At 38.5% G+C, this 19495-nt stretch overlaps 2 protein-coding genes across 6 annotated transcripts in view; one reads left to right on the top strand and one right to left on the bottom strand.

Moving 5' to 3' along the window:
- The window catches only part of LOC111245033 (uncharacterized), a 42813-nt gene extending 25596 nt beyond the window's left edge, over positions 1-17217 (top strand). For 3 of the 5 annotated variants that reach the window (XM_022792797.2, XM_086982541.1, XM_022792788.2), the window contains exons 2-10: positions 6108-6397; positions 7399-7557; positions 7977-8215; positions 8721-8960; positions 11943-12212; positions 12464-12615; positions 13196-13502; positions 13794-13937; positions 14831-17217. In XM_022792797.2, coding sequence (XP_022648532.1) covers positions 6160-6397; positions 7399-7557; positions 7977-8215; positions 8721-8960; positions 11943-12212; positions 12464-12615; positions 13196-13502; positions 13794-13937; positions 14831-14974 — 1893 coding nt within the window. In that variant the 5' untranslated portion in view covers positions 6108-6159 and the 3' untranslated portion in view covers positions 14975-17217. Of the gene's footprint in view, positions 1-5210; positions 5431-6107; positions 6398-7398; positions 7558-7976; positions 8216-8720; positions 8961-11942; positions 12213-12463; positions 12616-13195; positions 13503-13793; positions 13938-14830 lie in introns of those variants that run through there. The other 2 variants (XM_022792777.2, XM_022792770.2) reach the window with 2 other exon arrangements.
- On the bottom strand, positions 5146-12051 carry LOC111245050 (uncharacterized). Its single transcript, XM_086982557.1, has 3 exons — positions 11917-12051; positions 5865-5938; positions 5146-5332 (listed from the first exon to the last, which is right to left on the bottom strand). The coding sequence occupies exons 1-3, from the start codon at positions 11977-11979 to the stop codon at positions 5146-5148; spliced, it is 324 nt and encodes a 107-aa protein (XP_086838683.1). The 5' UTR covers positions 11980-12051.
- Positions 17218-19495: the final 2278 nt, after the last annotated feature.

The following is a 19495-nucleotide window of genomic DNA, read 5'->3' as shown; positions in this document are numbered from 1 at the left end:
ACACTCATTCAATATGGTGGTACTTGTAATAGTCCCCTGAGTTATTCCTCAGGGTGTGATGTTGCGGTGAATGACTTGAGTGAGCACTTTAAGCAACGCCATTCTTTGACCCGCGACCGAGCTAGATAGAAATCCTTTTTTGGCCAATATGTCACACAAAAATCATATGAAAACTAAGAAAGACGGTAGCAAGGGGATACCAGCATGCCGCGTAACCGTTAAACGACGGAGAATTAAAAAGCACTACACGACGACGCTTTTTGCTGGTATTCGAAGTTTATAAAAGAACAGTGTCTATGGTTGCTCCTCTCGAACAAGATTTATTTTATCGATGTTGTTCAGTGCCAGTTGAAGACGCAGTCAGTTTTGTCACTTTCAATATATGTATATATAAGAAACCCTTACATTTCCGCCAGATTGTGCAATACGACGCACAGATCATATAGTGTAGATAATTAAAATAACAGTTATAGCAAGCGTTCACAGACATTTTGCAGCTGTTTATTGAAGCGTCCTATAGAAGACAGGAGGAATACATGATTCACGCACGATTCGCTTTAAAGAAACGTGACCAGACAGAAATTCCAATACGGTAGTAGATGGAAGAACGCATGAGAGCGTTATATCCGTCATCGAATAATGCACAACCGTAACTGCATGATATAATCAAAAAAATGTCGCATTTGTCTTCTTGCGACGCATACGATTTAATTTTGTTATAATTTTAACATGTGAAGTAGCATGATGTACCCTATAAGGCCTAAGATATGCTTGAAGAGCTACTTACGAAGGAGATCGGCGTGATTTTAGACCGCCCTGTCCCCTAATAATTGTTACTGCTATGAACAAGGCGGTTATAATGCAATAATCATGGAAGATAGCGGCGGGCTTTTCGAGAGCTCAATTTGTCAGGGCCTTATTTAGGTGCCATAGATTAATTACCTCGCTGCGGTGTACCTGTTTGTTGGATGTACGCATGATAATTCAGTTACAATTGATAACTTGCATGTCGCTATAGTTTTACTATTTCCTTGTTTCAAAGAGCACTTCGCTGATCCGCCAATCGAGAGTTGAATTTGCGACATCGAGCTAATATTAATCAATGTATAAATAAAACGCTTCGTAACTACTCGATCAGCAGACAGGAAACACTGGTCTTCAAAGCGTTATTAAAAAAAAAGTACGTGAAAATAATATATTCAACAAAACAGTCATCTCATTGCATAAACAATGGTTCGATCCATTGCGGAATAGGCAGAAATATCTCAGACTTACCAGAGTTCTCATCAACCCATAATAATATCGCTCAGTTATAGTGCTAAGTCCAACTCCCGTAAAGCAGACGTTCCTTTCTAGCAGAGCAGCTCGATGGTTAGTAGTGAATCATCCTGGCATGTTTCTGTGCTTACTTGTGCAACTCTGCATGAAAGGACAGTTTGAAAAGACTGAACCGTTGATTTAGGTACAGACCTATCAGATTTACCATAATTCTCTCAATAGCTGGGTGCGCCTGTTCGCGTATACTTACATTTTAGGCATCAATCACTCAAGCTCACTGACAACATATACGGGCTGCGTATTGCATGACAGCGCCGTACCTCTTTCTGGTATATAAAAATATTTAATGGCGTATATACTATGTAATGCCGAAAGCTTGCCCTATTAACAACTCAGCATTTGGACAACTCGATGATCCAGGCTGAATTCTGTCGAGTTAACTTCTTACGAAGGCAACCATGGGGATCTGTTGCTGACACTTTCGCTCCGAATCACTTAGTCGCCGCCTGAAATCCGAACGCCACGGGTGAATATTTAGTTGAGAATTAGATTAGGGATTACTGTTAAAAGCTTTGCGCTAGATCGAATTCGAACTAATACACTTCGATGCCTTCAAATTGTTCTTCACATATCCTCACTTATTGTGCAGAAGAATTCAGCTACGGCTTTTTAAACAGGTTTCTTGTATAATTATGTTTAAGAACTCTTCTTTTCGTGCCATTCAATTTACTTCTTAATGTTTATATTGAAAGCTTAAAATCATGGTACGGTACCCTTGTTGTTTTTTTTTGTCATTATTATACGTTCCTATGGCATGGCCAAATTGCACCAGAATGACGTCATCACTTGATCCTTGGGCAGATGTTAGCTTCCGGCATGTTTCTGGCCTGTAGTGGAAAAGTTAGATACAATGTCGACGCTAACCCCGAACCCAAAGCGAAGGCAGGCGATATGGCAGTGATGCTATTACTGCCTCTATTCGCTTTTACAGTGGCTTCTACTGCCGCTGCTATTACCACTGAACCTGGTTCGTTAAGTTTTCATACTATCGTTACTACCGTTAAACACTGCTTCAAGTCCAGCCCCTTCCGTTATTATTAGCGCCACTACAAATATCTTTTTTTTTTTTTTCGTTTTTGTACGATTATCCGCCTCCCAATGCTAGTAACCTAATACAGTTATATTATAGTCTAACTTCTCGAGCTCTCTCTTTTGGCAGATTAGAGCCCTCACTAGCTTGCAATGTTGTTGTTAGGCTATTGGCTTTTTCGGCGTGAAGTGACAAAGATCTATTTCTTATCCATTCCATTAAACCCATAAAGTGACGATAAGAACGCCTGTTCGATTGCGATGTTCTGTGTGCGCGCCGCAGCAATAACAGGCTCGCCATTATGCTACGGTCAATGGAAATGGCTTCGACCCAAAAGTCCACTCGGGCAAACCAGACAGATGTCCATCAACTGCAAGAAGAGGAAATCGTTGAATCGTAATAGATGTTCATCTAACGAAAAACTTCAACTAACAACTACAATTTCAATTTTTCCGAATTTCCTGTAAAACTTACATTCGCCCATCTCGGTTAATGCGACACCGGCGTCGCAATGTTCAGCGATACTCAATGATTAAATTTGCTAGCATTATTACTATTGGTATTGTGCGGTTAATCATTTTGTCCTATCTGAGTTACTTTCTTTAGCTGCTCGTTGATTGTTCCTCGCTTCGTCCCTTGCCTTCGAAGGCTTCTACTTCTGGCACTCAGAGAAAGGAATTCCGTTCTATTTTCTCTGTTTGTTTCTTATTTTTTTTGCGCTATTCACCTGATGATATTGAGAAACTTTCAGCGAACAGAGATACCTACTTCGATATTAGTAAGAAGCTGGCTGGAGTGGATTGTTTCCGTCAATTGCAATGGCTGGGACGTGCCGCTCTACTTGCCATTCGAAGACCCTTCAATACAAAAACGAAGCAAAAATGCGCTGATTCACACTTTATATGTAATCGAAAAGATTTACACTAAATTTTTCAGCTTGTATCGAAATCCTAAGAGACAACGACAGGTAAAAAAAAAAAAAAAAGGAAGAAAGGCGGTCTACTACTCTCCGATTCCATATGGAAGGTAGCTATGCTACAGTGCCGAGTACGATAGTGCACTAGAGAGAAGATATATTAATCGTTACGTTTCAAATTGGATGATTCGCGAACAACGAATAGGCGTTACTGCGAAAAAAGGAAAGTGCCCACTCCTAAAGCCTCCTAAAACTCGAGTACTATCTATTGCAATTTCAGCGTCAACAGCACTGCGTCTACACCCTCCAAATAAATGCATAATATATGGGTGTATTTAAACTAATTATAGTTAGAATTTTTAAGATGAGAGATTTGTGCTGATTTCCGCTTAAATATGTTTGAGGGATTTTGGACTATATGGGTCAAAATATGTTTATCGCTGTCGTTAAAAACAACTGATATCATGGAAAAGACTATACAGTAAAAATATGCCAAAATACTCGTCGAAGACGAACTGGATGAGCCTACTAACATTAATTAATTTTCGAAAACGTATCAAATGAAAACACTACTTATCTCGTTGGTCCACACATTGCCAGACAGATTACATGGGTCACAAATAATTTCGTGTAAAGTTTTTTTTTTTTTTTTTTTAACAGAATATGATTATAGCTAGAGCAGCCGATGTTTGTTAATCATAATTTTGTGATTATCATTTTATCTGAACAGTGCGTTGAGCTAAGAAGGTCGTCAGACATCCCTTCGCACACTTTGTTGACCACAACGACATATAGTGCAACGAAGGCGATAGTATGGTACTTCAGTTAAAAAGAGTTGTCCCTTTTCGTTCCTTCAGTTTCTCTATAAAATTAGCAGTAACTCGAATCGGTTGCATGTGGCCTGTGTAGCCTTCAAGGTGGTCATGTGAAGAAACTTGCAACAATGCAACTTAGTTTCAATCTGCCTTTCAAAATATGGCTTTAGGACAAGCGAGACTGTGATGGAAAAATAATCTCTCTTCCTCACTCTATGTATATATATGTATTTATTATAGCATCATTGCTAAAACACTTCTAGCTCATGCATCATTGTCAAGTTACTGCTCGATTTATAATAAAGGTTTATTAATTTATAAATAAAGATTGGTGACAAACGATTTGATAAATATCAGTCAACAGGTCATCGAGAAGCTGCTATCCTCACTGTGAACACTAGCGCCTATGGTCGACTGAGCAATCGTCGTTGCTCCATGATCTACATCTAAGTTTCATCGTCTATTCAACGCCCGTTATAGTGAAGTGGCTAGAAACGGTGAGGTGTCGAGCCTAGGCTAGTCTTAGCAAGATTGATTGTAAGCTCCGCATTCTTACTCAAGAACGCATAGTCATCGGTTACACTGGTGCATGTATATATGATTTGTTGATCAGTGGCATCGTTATCAATAGCAACGGCTTTATGTTATACCAGTTCTCTGCAGTTATGAAGAGGAGCCAGCTTTTGAAAGGACTAACTGTCGACAGGTTATGTTATAAACGACAAAATGGCCAAATTCCTTGAGGTAGTTAAAGTCGTTCCTGTTCCACTCACGCTTACTCACGTCTTTCCATCGCCATGTTCGTTTTGCCAGAACTTAGACCTGGGTTACAAATTGTGTCGTTGCAGTTAATGATCCTAAAAACTTTCACAACACGTTGTATGGTATTGCAGAGTCCAGTGGGAGCTGTTGAGCTCACGCATCGTTGAGCTGACATGACGTGATGTAGATGGACGAGAATGTTCAATGGTGACTTGCGTGTGAGTTATGAATGACATCAAGATGAACAGCGAACGCGCTCCAGGGCTGTAACACTATGGTGTGGGCTAATACGCGGGGGAAAACAAGCGAAGCTGTGAAGTCAAAACAACGACAGTCATGCGCCTGCTTCTGTCTGTTACGCGAGTCTTGCAAGACCACATTGGAACTGCCCACTCGATGACGACATAGTTTAGTCGCACTCGGTTGCCTTGGAAACCTGTAGCTTGAAGGGGGCAGTCACTTGTCGCAACACTGAAACAGCGGCTTGAGCAGTTATGTAACAGATCATTTTGATTACTTCGATCGTATTCAACATTATTGGCCCATGCGGAACGTGGCCGAACGTCAATGTAAGGATATCATTGCCGTTCGTCAACCTCTTGCGTTAGAAGCATGTTGCGATAATGTCACGAAAGAATTAATATACTTAATTAACTAAGCCAAACGTTTTGCACTATAATGTAAAAGTGTAAGGTCTTTAAACATTAGAAGAGAAACTTGAGATTGTGTATTTCATGTAATTGTATTACTTTTAAACGATCATAACTATTTAAAAGATTACATAACGATCTTTTGACGGGTTCGGCTGTTCCTCTAATGAGCCGTTTTTATGTTAACGAAAAAAAATAAACAAAAATCACCTTAAAAAATCAATTAAACGAATTCATTGCCAATAGAAATAAGATCCAGACCAGGACCTAATAAGGTAACCTTGCCTCCTAAGGTGATGTTTATTTATCTTACTTTTTGATTCAACGAAAGCTATAATGGAAATGTAGTTAACCTTTCAGGGTTGCGTGATTTTCGGGCCTCTATCAGTACCGCTGCATTCGCTCTTAAGCTCTCTAAAAAAAAGTCCTAAAAAAACACAAAAATTATTTTAGCAATGACGTTAAATTGTTTGTGTACGCATGACGCATATGTTCTTGAAATATGAAGCCTAAAGATGTTATATGTAACACAGTAATGAATTGTTTAAGCCTAATTGCTTTAATCTAATTTCAACTTATTTATGTTTTTTTTACAGCGACGGGCCATAGAAAGGCATGATGCAGCAGTAAACGGTTAGGGCCTCGAGGATGGCCCGCGAGGGGGGGTCGCGATCAACACTAGAAATGCGAATGCCCTCATCAAGATGGCGCTACCACAAAAGTCTAGTTAGTGTGTCGTTTTACAATGGCAGAACGCCCACACTACGTGCGCCGAATCAATGCAAAAATCGGAGACGGCGGAGGGGGACTATGAAATCCACGATACCCGATCTTTACATGAGCTTGATTCTAGTCGTAGTCGTTCTTTTCGTCCCCATGTCAATAGGTACATATTTGGTTACATCTAGTTAAAAGTTTGCGTTGGCTTTTAGTACATAAGCGTGATGGTATTATCTAACCTTGTATAACCAACTCTATGCGATTTTCTATGCATACAAGCAAAAAGTGGCCTGCTATATTATCGTTTTTATCGTTTTTTTGTACCTCAAGCAATTTTTCCTAACATTTTAATGCTATAAATACTGCCTACATTGTTCTCAACACAAGTAAATCCGTCGTTAGGACACAGAAATTTCAGCTGCTATCATTTGTCAAATGATTTACTATAGGAAATTTTTTCTTTTTTTGTGTTATACTACATTCGCTATGAATACACTAATGAAAAACCGGGAAAATTTGCGACCATCCTTTGCTTTTACTACTACTGCTGTCTGGGATCGTTGTACAGTAGACAAAATTTCATCTTCGTTGTCGTAATAATTTATATTCGCCTTAATCGCTTTAGATAATTTCTAGGAATTAAATAAATGAAAAATTAATTCTATGTCAACATGTCAAAGCATTGTTCTAAAACAGAAAAATTTTTGTACGACTACCGGATTCCCTAATTTATTTTTCCTCTACGATCGAGCTACTGGAGGTTTTAGATATCTTGGCAATTATCCAGAATAAGTATCTTATTTTTAAATTGCGGTGGCCAAATCTTGATTTGTTTAAAAATTCACACAAATCCGCGGTTTGAGTTGTTCACGACATCGTGAATTGTATATTTAAAAATTTTGAAATTACAGATACCTACAAGATGCCTGCAAAGACATTAACGGTTTTCGGTTTATACGTCAGTGAACAGAAGTGAAAAAATAATTAATTTTGCTTTTTTAGCCCGTTATAAGACGTGGTAATAAGCTAAGGTTCAAGTTTCCTATTGTCAATTGCACTCGCGAATTTGTGTTTACCAGTAACAACCGAGAAACATAGAATGACTTATCCATGCAATGAAACTGTTTCACATGTGAAAAGTCTACAATAATAATGTTTTCTAAACAGGCGCAAAGATGGGAGCAAAAAAGTCATGTTCAAACGCCCAGGGAGAGAAAGGCCGATGTATGTTCGTGTGGGAGTGTATTAAAACTGACGGCAAGCACCTTGGAACCTGCACAGATGGCTTTCTTTATGGGAGTTGTTGTGGCAAGCCAGATCACACAGGTAAGAGGTCTACAGACATTAGGCGTCGAAGACCACATTATAATTTTCCTCTCCTACTGAGCTCCTCGCTATGGAAGGAGATCGCGGTCCTTGTAAAAAAAAACCGAAAATATGTATACGGCTTAGCAGTTCAACATTCCCTTCAGTTTACTATCCCATATTTTCTACTTTCAAGCCGAATTTGACGTATTTTTAAGAGAGCAGGTCGAGTCATTATGAGGACAAAGTGTATCAGCGGTTCCGTTTGACTCCGTGTAGGTCTATAGCAGGTCGTTTTTGGACCCCATTAGCGCATATACATATAAGTCAAGTAATAACGCGTAATAAGCAGACTATAACTCCAACTCTAAGGCGCTCAGCTTTAATTATACTTATACTATGTCTAAACACTGGCTACCGTTGCGTACGCGACTGTGCAGAAGACAGTAAACCATCAACACAGGTTCCGAGTCATGACATAGACGATGAGGAAAACTCATTGGAGTCACCGTTAGCAGAAGCCTCCCAGCCTCAAGTAAACGGTATTGCATCGGCGTTCAGTGGTTTAGCGAGTAGCAGTTCAACAAACGCAACATGGGAGCCCAGGCCATTGCAACAACACATGAAACCCGCCGGTAGTCCAACGCTTCCTACAGTTCTTAGCATAGCCAATCTGCCAGTAAGTATAAGATTACATGAAAATTTCACTTGATCTTGTCTGGGTTTCGGTCCCACTTACCGTGGCTTGTGAAATATCGGGCCTTTTTGCTAATCTAATGGCGATACCCAACAGGATTTATTTATCATTATTTTTTTTATTCTATTTCAGCTGGGTAAAAGATCGATTTGGTATCTGCTGTTAAATTCAGTAATTCGCTTGTAAGCTTTTTGTGGGCTAAAGGATCTGTTATAATTAAGAACGGTGGCAAAAAACAGACTAAATTTATGAGAACCAAACTGGTGCTTTTCAATCGTTCCACTTAATTGGTCCTCTCAATTGACAATATCTAAACATATATCAAAGACCAGAAGTCCTTTGGTGGTTTTATTTTAGTCTATATATATATATATATAAAATCATTATGACACTTGATGCACCGGGTGGCACTTGATTAATTCACACAGACACTGAGCTTTTGTCCCTATTGCCTTTTTCCCTGTCGTTGTGTTCAATACCTCAACAGGTGCAGCATAAGCAGCCGGTGGCTATAGGCGGGCCCTATTTTCAATTCAGTCGTCCACCAACTATGACAACTTTGATGACGCACAGTCTACAGCGATGGCCGCCAACGATACGGCCAACGATTGTCAACTCGTTTTGGTCAATCTTTCGGCCTCGACCTACACTTCTTGTCAAACCTGGCATCACCATGCCAATCATCGCGTTAAAACCTGCCACGACTCCTGTTCGACCTACTATCATTGTACGAAATAGCACCGCCACATAATATAAGGCAGCAATCTAAATTCATCTTTCGAAATACCTATTTGATTTTGCAAATTTACAATCAGAAAACACTACGTTCGTCACTTGACGAACGCGTGCAGAATAGGTAGCGATATTCTCCCCTGGCACCTGTTCAGCGGTGCTAGGAATCGTTGCATAGTACGCACTCTATAGCATCATCTTTATTGTCTTGTGCGCCCTTTTCAAACATCAAGACTATACTCTGTAACATTTTCGACTTAGACAGGTTTTTTCTAGTTCAACGACGTTGACCACTGAGTTTATTGATATGTTTAAGCCTTAAAGTATACAAACAAAGCTTGAGCTATCGAGGTAATAGTTAGACGCAACGGAGCACGGCGAATAGTTAAGCTACGACATCATAGACCTGATTCAAAGATGTATTGGACTTCGGTAGTAGCGTTTTCTCATATTTGTTACTGTTGTTTATATGGCAAAACATGAGCATAAGAGTTAACGTGTATTATCTTATTTCCGTTTTTGGTAAGGTAACACGCACAAACCAGCAGGATACAAGACTTTTTCAAGTGTCTCAATAGGAGTGCAACTCACTACATCTATGATAGGGAAAAATTGGTCCTTAAATTTAAAATAAATTAAAAAGTGCTGATTTGTATGAACTTCAATATACATTTAAAAATGATATATCGCTTCGAATATGTTTATTACGAAAGAAAACAGCCAACATGTAATGAGTCCTGTGTTCTGTCGCAGCTAACACCCTGCTTATTTTAGCTAACTAAAAATTCAGCCATATAAACTAATAACTATATATATATATATATACTATTTGAAAACTGCAAACGGTGTTCTTTCGTATGTAATCTGCTACATCGAGATACCTTGATTGTTTAGCGACCCATGAGAAGCGATATTATTGCAGCGCAATATCTGAATAATAAAAGCTCAACGAGGACCTTGTTTACACTGCAAAAAAAGATCAGCACTTTTAAATAAAAAATGATTCATTTTATAACGAAACCCAGATCCTGCGCTCTTCTTGAGACACGTTATTGTATGTATAAAGGGGATTACTGTGGCTACCTCTCCGATTTTCACTTAAAAATCGTATTAATTAAATATCGGAAGGTGTTCATTGTGTGGTATAATTTACATGCGCTCAACGTTTGAACGGTTATTTTCAAGCGGAAACTTCAAAGTTGAAAAACTTAAGGGTGTATTTTTCTTAATTTTGTTAGCCTGTGTTGGACAAACTAAACATGGCTAAAGGTCGATCTGAAATTGTCTAGGTTCCCTGTTGGTAGATCGAGTTCAACTCAACTGTTCCATTACCACCCGATAATATCGGAACCGGAATTAGATCGGAGTGAGTGCAGGTCTCAGACAAAGGCTTTCAAATTAATACGAGGCCTTAACTGAGGTTCATATAGAGTGAAGATAGAGTTCATTAAAGAAATCACAGACTGACTTCAAGTCTAATCTCAATGATAGCCTGCAAATCTCAGGTATTTTTATTAGTGATTTTTCATCAATTTTCTGTACTTTTTTCTGTATTCCTATTTAGAGAGACTTACGATATCTTAGTATATTGAGGACATAATAATGAAGAAATAATATCTAAATGTATGTATAAAAAGCAAACCTGAGACAAGATGAACTTCGGAAAAAAATTGGCAACAGTACTAAAATTGAAAAAAATGTGAATTTTTTAAAAATATTTTTAGTCAAATTTGTCGTATAGCGTTTAGTAATATTTTACCGTTTACCTAACTCAGGCTAGGTATAAGATGGCGTCTTCTTGTAACTCGACTTTATACACAAGTTATTTAATTCCAGACTCGTGTAGGTAGCGGTTCTCGGAATTTCGAAGAATGATTCAAATCCACGGTATAGAAAGCACATGCCATTTTTCTATAACACGAGCACGATTTCACCATCTCCCAAGTGTGATCCTTTTATACCTACATTACTTAGCTTTTATTGATTTAACGCATAGCAAAATATTCTTTCACACTTCAAAATACTTGTTGGACTAGCTGAAGAATTGTCCAATCGATGTTAAAGTTGTTGATATCTTCGCTTGAGTCATTCATAAAATTACCTTGAAACTGTTTGAAAGCGTTTCTAGCAGTCCGAACTTCGTTTTTAAGTTTTAAAGTCTTGCGCTTCTACACAGTCCCCCAATCCAAGAAGCATCTTAAGCTTTCTCATTATCAATATGAATAGAGAAAACATAGTTTAATTTAAAGTCGGGCTACGACTGTGTGGTAAGAGAGCCGTGGTAAAAGGACAAAAGGTCCGAGACAAACAATATCAAGGTAAACAGCATTGTTAGTTTGATGCCATATTAGAAATTGCGTGTCCTGCTTGAACAGCGGAGTGGGTACACTATGGGAGCCCATAATTGTTACATATTGTCCGATTGGCAGTCAGTAACTTGCACCGCACTGTATTTGGTAAACCTTACAATAAGTCTAAAACAATGCTAATTTTTCTCTAATACTAATGTTCTAAATAGGCAGTCATATTCTGAAATTACTTTTAATACTTGTAATAATGACAAGGTAGAGGTGATTTGACATTAAGAAATGTTAAATCACCTCGAAGACTGATGTTAGATTTCTAAAGTCTTATTAGCTAGCCTGGGCCGTGGGTATGAGAAAAAGAAGAAAAAAAATATGGACAGTTACATGCTCGACATAGCACGCAATTTGAGGAAGCTAACGTTATTTATAGCTGATGGTTCGAACCATAGTTTATTCAAGTCGTATTTGTACAGGATTTATTCCCTTATATGTTTTAGCTGACCTTTGTTATGTAGCTTCTTAGGCTCAGCAGATTTACCAAATGATTTACAAATGTTCCTTCTGCAAAAACACTAGTATTGACTGTATATCTTAGCTCAACTTCCAACCGTGTGCAAATCTATTGACTTGCTTTGTAGAACTTACTGAAATTTCAATTTGTTGTGCTGCAGGTGAGTTCTCCATTAACTTCGCCCCTAATGCAACCATCAGTAACTTCACCAGCCAGTGTATCCACTATTCAGAGGTCTTCGACGACTACCACAACGACGTCAACGCAGGCAACTACAAAACTTCAGATACCAACTTTGAAACCACAGCCATCGACCAGCAACGGAGGTACTTTGGCAGCAGCGGCGGCGGCGGCAGAATTTGAAAACAATTTCATTGAGACCGGTGGAACCGAATCTTGCGGAGTCCCACCATTAAGGCCACAGAAAAAGGTTACTAAGTGACACTTTTTTAGAGATGTTTTTTCGGCGTGAGCTTTGGCGTCGATCGTAATGACGACTTCTTCGTTTTAAAGTTATTTAGCATAGAATTGAGATAAAGAAACCTTAGGGTTTGCTTTTTGTAGATTTTTGTTTAAGTGATCGCCTTTTCAAAATCGCCAATTAATAACATTTGAAAACAGCAATTAAACAAATAAAATTATGAAGGTAGTGTTTTCGATTACCTTAAAACCTGTTGTTAGGTGGTTGGAGGTAAAACATCATCCTTTGGTCAATGGCCATGGCAGGCCTCGGTGAGAAGAAGCTCCTTCTTCGGTTTCTCTTCCACTCATCGTTGTGGAGGCGCAATCTTAAACAAGAACTGGATAATTACGGCAGCACATTGTGTTGATGAGTGAGTGTTACAGTTTTGCATAGGCCCATCTATATGTTGTATATAGTTATAAAACTATTGTTATTGTTACAAATGATTGTTTGATATCTACAATTAAAACTTGCCGGCTATTTTACGTACTTTAATAATTACTAAGGAAATTTAGCCTAAGTTTACGGCCGTTGCCTTTTACAAAAAAGCGAAGTCAAACAAAAACAACTACAAGTTTGCAGTTACTGCATATATGAAATACTTTTCTCTGCTCTAAGAAGATACCACCAAGTAACTTATGATTTAAAATACAAAGAGTTTTTACAATTAAGGGTGACAAGGAACAAAATTGTGCGCGTCATTTAAATCAGTTGAACGTGTTTACCAGTAATCGAGAAACTGCTTGAGGACATTCGTTTAGGGCTTGTTGTCTCCTTGTGGGTACAGAATTGTCGTATATTCTTTAAGGTAGGAAAGCAGCCTGTCGACTTCAGACAATTGATTGTCTGAGTAGAATAGGTTCTCTTCACGCCCGAACATTCAAGATACCCTTTTTTTTTATGCAAACAACCCTGTTTGTAAACGGGTTTGTTGATACTCTGGGTTTCAGTCTTCTTGTTACACAGGTACGCGTACGGCTCGGCGAGTTCGATTTCTCGTCAACACAAGAACCGTATCCATTCCAGGAACGGGGGATCACTGCTAAATACGTTCACCCACAGTATAATTTTTTCACGTATGAAAACGATCTTGCGCTTCTTAAAATGGATAAGTCACTTCAGTATATGCCGCACGTGGCCGCCATATGCCTCCCTCCTGATACCACCGGAAACCTGGTAGGCCAAAACGCTACGGTGACTGGATGGGGCAGACTTAACGAAGGAGGTGTTCTACCTTCGCTGCTACAAGAGGTTCAGGTTCGTCAATAGAACGCAATGATTCCGCAATGGTACAGCGCTTTATACCGGTTATAGCAATGTATAACACAGCCGACGATAGTTCAAAGATGGTGACAGTACGCAAGAAACTGTATTTGTACATTTCAATGTGCATCATGAACGTATCTTGTGTGAAAAATTCATTTCAACTTGTGTTATTTACTTATTTATTTATTAACGTACTAACGACACGTCACACAAATCCTAATAATTTTTCACATATGTAAATGTGTACATTGTCTAGAATAATGCGATTCATCCTTGTTGCAGGTGCCGATTGTTTCAAACGAAAAGTGTAAGACAATGTTTCAAGCAGCGGGCCGCAACGAATTTATTCCTTCAATATTTATGTGCGCAGGGTATGAAAATGGAGGGAAGGATTCATGTCAGGGTGACTCCGGTGGACCACTCCAGGTAATAAATTCGGGAATGATGGATTGTCTCAGATGATTTAAAACAACATTTTTATAGACTTTGTCATTTTATTTCAACAAACAAACAAGCATGACTAGGTAGTATTTAGGAAATTCATGTTACCGCGCCTTTATTTGTAGAAAAATAAGCTATAAGTCAGCAATAGTTGTCGATAAGGTATCATAAAGCCTTCACAAATTTACATAATTTTCTGAGCTTGTGCGCTCTGTCAGAAGCGAGATGAGAGATTTCGGTTAATATCATACGATGGCTTATTTAGCGAATGCTTACTCGGTCGTTCTCGCATGATTGGGTTTTTTATGGAAGTTATACTGCTTGCACGGTTACCGGAACACGCTTAGGTTTTTCCAGTCAACTACTTTTCATTCAAAGTGCGCGCCATGGGCGTTGCACGTGAGCTAGCGCCATTCCAATAATTTTCGGCATTTCTTCGTCTAATTCAGTACTGTATCAGTATTTAACCTTGCTTATTCATCCGTTTCTGACTATTATCTCAAATATCAAAAGCAATTGATCGACAACCCATATTTGAGATACGATCACGATAGTCTACACGATACGTGCGACGTACAGCATAGACTTATCACTCGATTAGAGGTACTCAATGAGTAACGACAAAAAAGCGCCAACCTAAATGCTAAAGTTTGAACTAAATGAAATAAATAGGATGGTTCTGAATAGACAAGTGTCGAATACTACTAGATTATAGTAAATGTCATCTGATTTTTCCACAGGTAATCTAATTGGAAGCCCAACGCTCTAGTTCTTTCTTTGTCTTTACTCTTCTCTAAATTCATTAGGTCACGAATAGTGTGCCTATATATCTGCGCATTGAGAATAATAGTGGGCTTGTTCTTTTTCCGTTCGTTTAGGTTCGAGATACCAGTGGGCGATGGATGTTAGCGGGGATTATCTCATGGGGTATTGGGTGCGCTGAACCGAATTTACCTGGCGTATGCACACGCATCACTAAATTTAAACCTTGGATAGTCTCTACCATAAGGAAGCATAGTTGAGTCCTTCTTATCTACTATAGATACAACACAGATCTCCTTTTGACAAAAGACGCAAAGTACGCCGGTTGACGCAGGTCAAAAAAACTCGATTTGGTGAAAAAGAACAAAAAAGCATCCATGCATTTGCCGTACAATTTATTTACCAACAAAAAACTGCGCGAATCCGAGCTCTGCTTTCATTGCGGGGATACCGAAAGGATGCGTCTACTTCTCCTTCCTCTTGCGAAGGTTTCGAGGAACCATACTGTTAAGCCAGCACTTCTCCCCTGTCCGCATTCGTGTCTTGACAATTTAGACGTATGCACATTAATCCTGCTATACACGTACAAAGCGTGTTCATACCTGCACGTACAGGATGACGAGGATCACCCTGTTCCGCATCTAACTCGCAGGAAACACGTAGATGAATAGCGTAGTTGAGTTGTAACATTTCTATATTCCTATTATTTAGTGTTATTATTCTATAGCGTTACAATGAATACTGTATTGATTGAAATTGCTCTATTACCGTTAATGTTACTTGTCAAATGCTTATTACATAGTAGCGTATGTACTGTAGAGTTAAGTTATCCTTCTACTGAAGTAATTTGCGTATGTCTTGCTACCTCAACAGATACAAAATGAAAACCCTCTAGCTGCCAAGAGACTTCTGTGTGTGTGTGTAAGAAATTAATTACATCGAATAAACCTTAGCTGACACTAGATACAATTCGCGTATAGAAACTGTTTATATGTTGTTTTAGTTCTTCCAGAAGAACGATTATCCACAGGTAGAATAAAAATTCTTAAAATGGGGCGATGCCTTTGACCGAAATATCGTTGAAACACATAAATGACTAGCCTGCATACGATACACGTTAGGGGGTATGCAGCAGGAAGAGCCATCGCCTACATAGGAAAGAAGCTTGTGCAAAAGGTGAAGAGTGATCGATAGCACTGACAGGTATCGCAAAAGCACGGTACTCAAAATTACGTAATTATTAAGCTTCGATGCGTGCACTTGGGCGTCGTCGAAAACTTATATAACAATCGTTAGAATACACCTGCATATTGCAAGTAGGTCGCTTGTACAACGGAAAAGTTCCTTTACTGGACGTCCCAGCGCATGACTGTTTCATAGTACTGTGATTTATATATTGAACAAAACTAGAATTATCTTGAGGTCGAACGACACTCGACATCTGCTGGTAGACAATAGTTACTTTAGACTTAATTATTAATGTTTCCAATAATAAATGAAGATTTTCATACAGTACCGAAGAGCGATTGATGCATAATGAGACTGTCTATGTGACAGCAATCTTCTAACCACTTTTTAAATATCACCAGCTAATCTCGTCGTATTGCGAACACAGTGGACAAGGGTTATTTCTGTTTTTGTGCGGAATCTAATATATATATATATATATATATATATATATATATATATATATAGAGTTACTGAGCATTATTAGTCTGCTGTTATTGTTAGTTACAACCTGTTTGTTTTGTTGAATTTTTAGGGTTTAGAAGCGAGAACTTTTTCGTAAAAAACACAAAAAGATCGACTAAGAATTATTGGCATCGTTAAATTAAGTATTGATTGTGATATGCAAGTGAATGTCTATTTTACCCTATTCAATGGATTTGGGAGAATTTGGGTTTATAATGTGAACAGCACAGAAGCTGCTGGACCATCTGTAACGTTTGGGTAAATGGTGCATTATAGGCCAGTTACTTACATTATGTGTTACCCAAGTGAGTCACACCATATGATCGGAGAGTGTACGATGGTGTGATGAGTAAAAATTCATGGTAGAATCTAAATATGGAGAAATAAATATATTATAGTTTCAATGGAGGTAATGAATGTAGGAATCGATTATGCAGTCTTGAACGACGGTCTAAAGACCGTTAGAATAGAAAAAGAAATTGACGTTTTCGTTTACAGACACCGCTGTATTTCTGTCATTTCAAGCAATGCAAATGTTTATACTATACACAATATAATAAAATTGTATAATGTTTCTAAAAAAGTTCTGTATATATGTATGTGGCGCTGCACTATACATTTCGAACAATATTTTCTCATTGTTAGTAGATCCGTTAGCCTATATCATTTTTTAAATAGTATGGAGGCATCAATTATATTTATTGGTTTCTCGATAATAGTGCAATAATAACATAAAAAAACATTTATTCAAACGCATTTTCTGTTGTTAAATTAGAAAAAAAAGAAAAACTAATAAATACTTAACAGATCACCATTACTGTTTTCTCTAATTTTCGTAGTTAGGTTTGTTAAACTGAGTCACAGAAGATGGCTTCCTGTATATTCTATCTAACACGTTCAGGGTGCTATAATTTGTCATTACTGGGCACGTTAATCTGCTAATGCTAGCATTACGTCAATCAATTAGCATTATATATATACATATATTCTGAGTAACGCGGCACTCCTCTAGGGAACGCTTCTTCTAGGGACGCTAGGGATAAAATGTCCGAGCTGTTTAAAACTGGGCCGTGTGAAAGCATAAAAACAAACGGAACCCTAGCAACGACCGATAATGTATGGAAATGGGCAAGCCAAACAAATCGATAGGTACTAAGAAGATAACGCTGCACATGGGTTTTATAGTTTAATTTGCGGAGCATGAGGTTTTTATGTAGAGAACGGCACCTGTTCGTGTAAATACTATGGGACCAATTATCAGTGAGACATACTATCCCGCCGTTTCTAATCAACAAAACTAGTCCGTCATCCTGTAACTCCAGCTTCAATCGGCAACAGAATTCGAGCACTACATAACCCGGCTTTGTATGTAAAGTGGACGATGAACTATTATGTTTGCTTTTGTAAGCAGCGCATTACACAAAGGGTGTGAAACAAAACAAAATCAAGTCGCAGGCGTAGTGTAATATACTCCGTCATTAGTAGACCTGTGTACTTTTTATTTTTACCTTCACCTAACCGCGGTTTCCAAAGCTCTCACGTATCCTTAGACTACTTAGGACGTAGATAATGGAGCCTTATACGTATTTCGAACGGACAAAATCCTGTCAACAATAGCTGTGCCAACTTTTATGTACACTTTCTATGCTTCTAATTAGTAAATGCATTTCGACGCGCGTGTCTAGGGTACACTACGTCACCACTCGCGTTAACATGACTAGATCTTAAGCATGTATTGAAGATTACGTATCAGATATTGATTTACCAACCTGAACCTCATGTATAGGTACCATTGCTCTGTTCAGTTGAGATGACTGCACGCCCTGGCTCGATTGTACCGCGATAAACGTCAAAAGCTAGGAAGGTAGATTGCGGTCTAGGTTTCCGAGTACACGGGATCCACAGTAGTAGGGCAATTTAGTAGGGCAATTTGACTCAAAAATGAAAAGCACATTACATAGTTAAATGTAGTTTCTCAGGGAGTTGGGACCTCTGTCATTAATTCGGCTCTAGGCAATTGATCGGTGCGCATTTTATAACAAACGATAAAAGAAAGCACCTTTAGGCGAAATACCTAAGGCGACATCCTAAAACGGAGGAAGTAACAGAAGTCGATTGCCAGCTGTGTTGCACTGAACAGTCCAAGACCCTAATCGAGAATGATAATAACGTTCGCGTGAGCCCCGAAACGAGATGACAAGGTTCAACAACACACGGAGCGTGTCGATGATCGTTTCATCAAACGAATATATAACAAGACTTCTATTTTCAAGAAGACTAACATAGTCAAATCAGATTTTCTGGCTAGGGCCGTGAAGGTGCACCAAGAAATTCCACCAAAGGTGCACCAAAGAAAAAGGTAAAAGACACAGACTGCTGAAATTTCGAAAAGGTATCTCTTACTTAGTAGAACAGGGGAATAAGCTCTTCGAATCGTATCTTCGCTACGTCAACATAGACAATGCTGGGGTCTCTTTCGAAATTATCACCCAGCTACCAGAAACTCGGATGCAGATTCTTATTTCTGGCCCCAAAAGATCAGTTCAACTAGATGTAGATAGTTTATTCTTACTTTCGTATACTACAACTGACTAAATATAACCGACGCTGCGACAACTGCTATAGAGTCTCGACTGTATTGTTTGACAGAGCGCCTAGGTCGTGACAGAAACAGAATTGTATTTCGTAAGAACTCAAATGAAGCAATGCAATCATTACCGCTCCAGACCCGTCAATAATAGTTTCATCGCTGTTACCGTTACCTCTGCAATTGTATTTTATTAAATTTAACCAATTATTACGCCTATGGTGAAGAGACGAGTGTTTCAATCACATTTAATTTTGTACTTAAAAAAAAAACAAACGCCTCATCTGCGCTGCATTATTTCACTTTATTAAGCTGAGTCACACATTGGGGCATCCTGGGTCGGTAGGTATAGTATACGTCCTGTAAACATAATCATCGAGAACATTTCAGCTATTATCAAGCCTATTCATCTAATGGCGTATATCTAAAACTGACATTGTCTTTCTGATGAGAAAAGTGTTTGTTCTTGTTTATACTTTAATTTATTTATAACACATATATA

This window comes from Varroa destructor, unplaced genomic scaffold (genome assembly GCF_002443255.2).
Source record: "Varroa destructor unplaced genomic scaffold, Vdes_3.0 BEIS01000001.1, whole genome shotgun sequence".
NCBI lineage: Eukaryota > Metazoa > Arthropoda > Arachnida > Mesostigmata > Varroidae > Varroa > Varroa destructor.
The sequence above is the reverse complement of the archived record's forward strand: the minus strand, read 5'-3'. Positions and strand labels throughout refer to the sequence as shown.

What these genes read in the sequence shown, in the direction of transcription:
- LOC111245050 (XM_086982557.1), bottom strand. Translation starts at nt 11,979, where the DNA reads ATGGTTGCATTAGGGGCGAAGTTAATGGAGAACTCACCTGCAGCACAA. An exon ending in CACAACAAATTGAAATTTCA is followed by an intron (nt 5,939 to 11,916) that starts GTAAGTTCTACA and finishes GTGTTTTTTTAG; the next exon opens with GACTTTTTTTTAGAGAGCTT. An exon ending in AAATCACGCAACCCTGAAAG is followed by an intron (nt 5,333 to 5,864) that starts GTTAACTACATT and finishes CCGCTGTTTCAG; the next exon opens with TGTTGCGACAAGTGACTGCC.